Source organism: Colobus angolensis, unplaced genomic scaffold (genome assembly GCF_000951035.1).
Source record: "Colobus angolensis palliatus isolate OR3802 unplaced genomic scaffold, Cang.pa_1.0 Scaffold4, whole genome shotgun sequence".
Taxonomy (NCBI): domain Eukaryota; kingdom Metazoa; phylum Chordata; class Mammalia; order Primates; family Cercopithecidae; genus Colobus; species Colobus angolensis.
This window is the reverse complement of record NW_012117376.1, coordinates 11,728,379-11,734,378: the sequence shown is the minus strand read 5'-3', so window position 1 is coordinate 11,734,378 and position 6,000 is coordinate 11,728,379. Positions and strand designations below refer to the sequence as shown.

The following is a 6,000-nucleotide window of genomic DNA, read 5'->3' as shown; positions in this document are numbered from 1 at the left end:
GCCATTCTCTTGCCTTAGCTTCCCAAGTAACTGGAACTACAGGTGCTCACAACCACGCCTGGCTAATTTTTTGTATTTTTTAGTAGAGATGGGTTTCACTGTGTTAGCTAGGATGGTCTCAATCTCCTGATCTCGTGATCCACCTGCCTTGGCCTCCCAAAGTGCTGGGATTACAGACATGAGCCATAGTACCTGGCCAATAAAGGGGATTCTTGAATTTCTGCTGTTTTTCCTATATATTCTCTAAGGAATTAGTTTTTTCATTGGAAATTACTACAGGGTAATGAGCATTTCTTTCTTTTTCTTTTTTCTTCTTTTTTTTTTTTTTTTGAGACAGAGTCTAGCTCTGTTGCCCAGGCTGGAGTGCAGTGGCACGATCTCAGCTCATGCAAGCTCCACCCCCTGGATTCAGGCCATTCTTCTGCCTCAGCCTCCCGAGTAGCTGGGACTACAGGCACCCACCATCACGCTTGGCTAATTTTTGTACTTTTAGTAGAGATGACATTTCACCATGTTGACCAGGCTGGTCTCGAACTCCCCACCTCAGGTGATCTGCCCACCTTGGCCTCCCAAAGTGCTGGGATTACAGGTGTGAGCCACCGTGCCTGGCCAACCATTCTTTCTTGATATTGTTGTATGAAGTAGTTGAGAATTTAAAGTTTTTATCTGTTCAGATTTATGAAATTCCTTTATCTGATCCTTACAGTTTACAAATCTAAAAATTTCAGAATGAATTATGTTCAGTTATAGTCAGTTTAAGAATGCAGGAAAGTATATAATAAAAATTACTGATTTCCATGCAAATTGATTAAAATATAAAAGTCTTGGCCAGGCATGGTGGCTCACGCCTGTAATCCCAGCACTTTGGGAGGCCAAGACAGGCAGATCACTTGAGGTCAGGAGTTCGAGACAAGCCTGGCCAACATGGTGAGACCCCGTCTCTACTAAAGATACAAAAAATTAACTGGGCATGGTGGCACACGCCTGTAGTCCCAGCTACTGGGGAGGCTGAGGCAGGAGAATCGCTTGAACCTGAGAGGCAGAGACTGCAGTGAGCCGAGATCGTGCCATTGCACTCCAGCCTAGGCGACAGAGCCTCTGTCTTAAAAAAAAAAAAAGTCTTAGTACAAAAGAGGATAACAATATGTTATCAGAAACAATAAATGTCAAAAAACACTTTCATTCCTAGATACTGTCAGGTAAGTGAAGTTTTATTACAAAGTGTAAATGCTTTATATCCCGAAAGAATTAACATAAAAACCACAAAAAGGGTATGAGTGATTGTTTTGAAGTAAGCTGTCTAAAATGTAGATACCAAATATTCCAACACAACAATTAGCTCTTAGAAAAGATCAAGATTTTATCATAAGCCTGTATAGTTTATTCTCTCTAAAGCAATGTATACAGCTTTTCCCCTAAATTAAGGTTTCTCAACCTCAGTAACTTCAGCCTCTATGCAATGGATGCCAGTACGTCCTTTCTCTTCCCTCCTCAGTTACAACCACCAAAAATGTCTCCAGACATTGCCAAATATTCTCTGGGGACAATTTACTCCACTTGAGAACCACTGCCCTAAACATATTAGAGAATAAGAGCTATAATACAAATTGGTAAGAGTGAGAGATAGTAGGACAGAACTCAAAAGATATTTTTGTTTAGGTTTGAGTACTGACAAAGATTTTGAGTTCATGTTATTTTAATCAAAGGATATATTATTAAAAGGGAGAGCATCTGGTTCAAAGATTTGTCCTTACAAGCATCAGGAAGTAGTTCATGTCTTACCAGAAGAGCCATTTATCAAGTTATTTTGTAATCATTCCAAGGAGGCTTACAGAAGAAATCAGACTTAATTCTTTTTTCTTACGATATATTTTTAGGTTCCTGAAATAACCTAAAAATGAACACATCTTTATTTTTAAAAGGCCGCATGGAAGAAATCACATTTAGTTGACCCTTTTTTTCCCACCATAGACAACATTGCAGGTTTTTGAAACTAAAATTACAAGATAAATGGATTTTCTACTTCTTTTCTTTGATCTTGTCTCCCCTGAATTCAGCATTCATGGAATATGATCATTAGCACATTTTAGCCTTTCTACTGATGGTAGCACTTCTATTGATGCTATTGTGATTAAAATATAATCACTTTCTTGTTGCTGTCAGTTCCCTGGCAGAGCACTAATGATTTATTTTTTACCCTCTGTATGATAGCCCACTACACACTGTAACATTTGTGTGTGTCCTGGATTCACAGTTATTTTGCCTTGCCTGGTGACTCTGAAATAATGCAGTAGCTCTGGCCTTTACTTATTCTTCCCTTTTCCCTTTCTCACATAGCAGCAGCTGTGGATTCGGCAGACCGAAGTCCTCGGCCCACTTCTGCACCCGCCATTGCTCAGGGTCAGGTTGCAGAAGGTGGCGTCCTAGATGCCTCTGCTGAAGAAACAGTGGTCCCTAAAGCACAGAAGGAAACAGTGAAGGCTGAAGTGAAAAAGGAAGACGAGCCACCTGAGCAAGCTGAGCCAGAGCCCACAGAAGCATGGAAGGTATGTCATCAGTCCAAATACCTAGCTAACTCACTTTGTGATTTAGAGGCCTTAACATTTTGACCAGGAACATGTTCAAAACAATTGCTTATTCTCATAGACTCAACAAAGTTATTCCTCATTCTTTCTAAATGAAGATGTCTCCCATGAACCAGTAAAATATTTTCATAAAGTTATGTCAATAAGACTGTAAGCTATCTCAGAAGTTATAAGGTGACCCACTCCTTGACCCAACTATTATTTTTCTAAATGAACTTATAAAACACACCAGTATGATTGATCCTCTGCTTTTTAAAATAATTTTTACTCATCTAGAAGGAATCGCCACATAGATTTTTAAGACTAAGCTCTGCTATTGTGATTAAAATATAATTTTATTTTCTAAGATGGATATATACACAACATTTCCAAAGAATAGGTATTACATAAAGCACATCTATGTGGTTGCTCAAATCTTAAGTAGCGTTACAAAAAGGAGAAGATCCATTATGTAGGAGAGGTTATACTGCTGAGTTACCTATGGTTCTCAGTTAGTTGTATCCACAGTCACTGCACTGTGTTGAAAAATCACCAATTTAATTAGCAGATTTCCTAGACGGTGACTAGACTGACCTTTTTTTTTGAGACGGAGTCTCTCTCTGTCACCCAGGCTGGAGTGCAGTGGCCGGATCTCAGCTCACTGCAAGCTCCGCCTCCTGGGTTTACGCCATTCTCCTGCCTCAGCCTCCCGAGTAGCTGGGACTACAGGCGCCCGCCACCTTGCCCGGCTAGTTTTTTGTATTTTTAGTAGACACGGGGTTTCGCCGTGTTAGCCAGGATGGTCTCGATCTCCTGACCTCGTGATCCGCCCGTCTCGGCCTCCCAAAGTGCTGGGATTACAGGCTTGAGCCACCACGCCCGGCCTAGACTGACCTTTTATGTGTTAAGCTTCGTAAACACATTTAAGCAGTGATGGAATCGAAGTGCTAGCTCAGATTTATTGAAATAAATATAGGTCTTACTGTTGGCAACAGGAATTATGAGAAGCACTCTTTATAAGAAGAATTACATTTTTATATGTCTGTTAAGAAATTAAAAAAAATTTAAACTGCATAAGATCTTAGTAAGTGTCCTCGCTTTGGCAGATTGATTAACCTTGTTCTTTTGGAGCCAGATCTCCAATAAACAATGTCTACTTTATTTCTAGAACAGTGGACAATCTAACTCTGTTTTGATTGTATTTAAAAAAACAAAAAACAAAAAACTGTTAGACCAGGTTTGGAGGCTCTCACCTGTAATCCTAGCACTTTGGGAGAGCAAGGCGGGCGGATCCCTTGAGCCCAGGAGTTCAAGACCAGCTTTGGCAAAATGGCAAAACCCCATGTCTACAAAAAATACAAAAACTAGCTGAGTATGGTGATGCGTATCTATAGTCCCAGCTCCTTGCGGGGGCTGAGACAGAAGGATAGCTTGAACCTGAGAGATTGAGGAGGCTTCAGTGAGCCGAGATTGCACCACTGCACTTCAGCCTGGGTGACAAAGTGATACCCTGTCTCAAATGGTGAAACCCCATCTCTACTAAAAATACAAAAATCAGCTGGGCGTGGTGGCAGGCGCCTGTAATCCCAGCTACTGGGGAGGTTGAGGCAGGAGAATTCCCTGAACCTGGGAGGCAGAGGTTGCAGTGAGCCCAGATCACACCACAGCACTCCAGCCTGAGTGACAGAGCAAGACTCCATCTCAAAAAATATAATAAAGAAAGAAACAAACTGTTAAATATGACATACAGTTTTACTGTCCATTTGGGACTACCTTGAGTCCAGAGAGAAAAACAGATCGAGTGAATGATAGGTATTTACATTTTTGTACCTAGCCAAATATTGATGACATTGGTCGTCAGGTTCAGTGTCAACAATGCCTGTTTAATGTTAGACTACCTCCTCAGTTTTTAATGTTAGAATATCTCACCAGACACTTTTGACTATCCCTCCATTTGTTATACTAACTAAAAAGTGTTAGATTACTGGAATTGTCAGGGGAATCTTCGTAGTGGCTAAGATTCCTCTGGCTTTCTGCTGACTTACTTTTACTAATTTTTGCCTGTATCATAGGCATAAATATCTTCAACAATAGGCTCCCTTTGTTCTTGGGAAGTTGGCAGAGTAAAGAGATCACTACCTGGTATAAGCTTTCCAAGCCAATAGGGGGTCTTTGTTGCCAATTAATTCTACATAAATATATGATTTGAGATACTTGTGTTGAAATGAGACTGAAGACCACCTCTGATAACTTATTATAGTAATGGTGGTGGCAGAATTAAGGGTGACTCTGAGCTGATTTTATATGTAGCAGTTAGAAAATAACTATGGCGGCAGGCACGGTGGCTCACGCCTGTAATCCCAGCAATTTGGAAGCCCAAGATGGGTGGATCACAGCCTGGCCAACATGACAAAACCCTGTCTCTACTGAAAATACAAAAATTAGCTGGGCATGCTGGCAGACACCTGTAATCCCAGCTATTTGGGAGGCTGAGGCAGGAGAATCACTTGAACCTGGAAGACAGAGGTTGCAGTGAGCCGAGATCGCGCCACTGCACACCAGCCTGGGCGACAGAACAAGACACTGTCTCAAAAAAAACAAAACAAAACTATGGCATTTACCTGAAACCATATTTATTATATAAAGCAATAGTAGTGATAAAGTAGCCTTGTAACTGTAAATTTCATTATCTGACATTAGTTTGAGATAGAGAAAGCTTTTTGTTGTCATTTTAACAAGGTCTATTCTGCAAGTATGGCAGTAGGTACTGTCTCCCCCATGTATATTGTTATCTCATTTAATGTTCTATGTAGGGGCATACACAGAAATACTGTTGCTACTTGGCCTCAATTCTTTTTTTTGAGATGGAGTCCTGCTCTGTCACCCAGGCTGGAGTGCAATGGTGCGATCTCAGCTCACTGCAACCTCCACCTCCCGGGTTCAAGCAATTCTCCTGCCTCAGCCTCCTGAGTAGCTGGATTACAGGTGCCCACCACCACGCCCAGTTAATTTTTGTATTTTTAGTGGAGACAAGGTTTCACCATGTTGGCCAGGATTGTCTCGAACTCCTGACCTCCGGTGATCCGCCTGCCTCGGCCTCCTAAAGTACTGGGATTACAGGCGTGAGCCACTGTGCCCGGCTTGCCTCAATTCTTAAACTGAAGTAGACGCTCTCAATTTTCTGCTATTGGATTGATAAAGATCCAAAACAAAAAGAAGTCATTATTCATTTGAACGAGGAATTTAAACTTTGTAAAATAATTTTTTTTTTTGAGATGGAGTCTCGCTCTGTCACCCAGGCTGGAGTGCAGTGGCGCGATCTTGGTTCACTGCAACCTCCTCCCCTCCAGGTTTAAGCAATTCTCTGCCTGAGCCTCCGGAGTAGCTGGGATTAGAGACGTGTGCCACCACGCCCAGCTAATTGTTCTGTATTTTT

General features: G+C 41.5%; 1 protein-coding gene across 1 annotated transcript in view; it reads left to right on the top strand.

The window, feature by feature from the left end:
* Positions 1-6,000, top strand: part of EPB41 (erythrocyte membrane protein band 4.1) — a 253,110-nt gene that overhangs the window by 172,264 nt on the left and 74,846 nt on the right. The window contains exon 10 of the mRNA XM_011955664.1: positions 2,295-2,546. Coding sequence (XP_011811054.1) covers positions 2,295-2,546 — 252 coding nt within the window. The remainder of the gene's footprint in view (positions 1-2,294; positions 2,547-6,000) is intronic.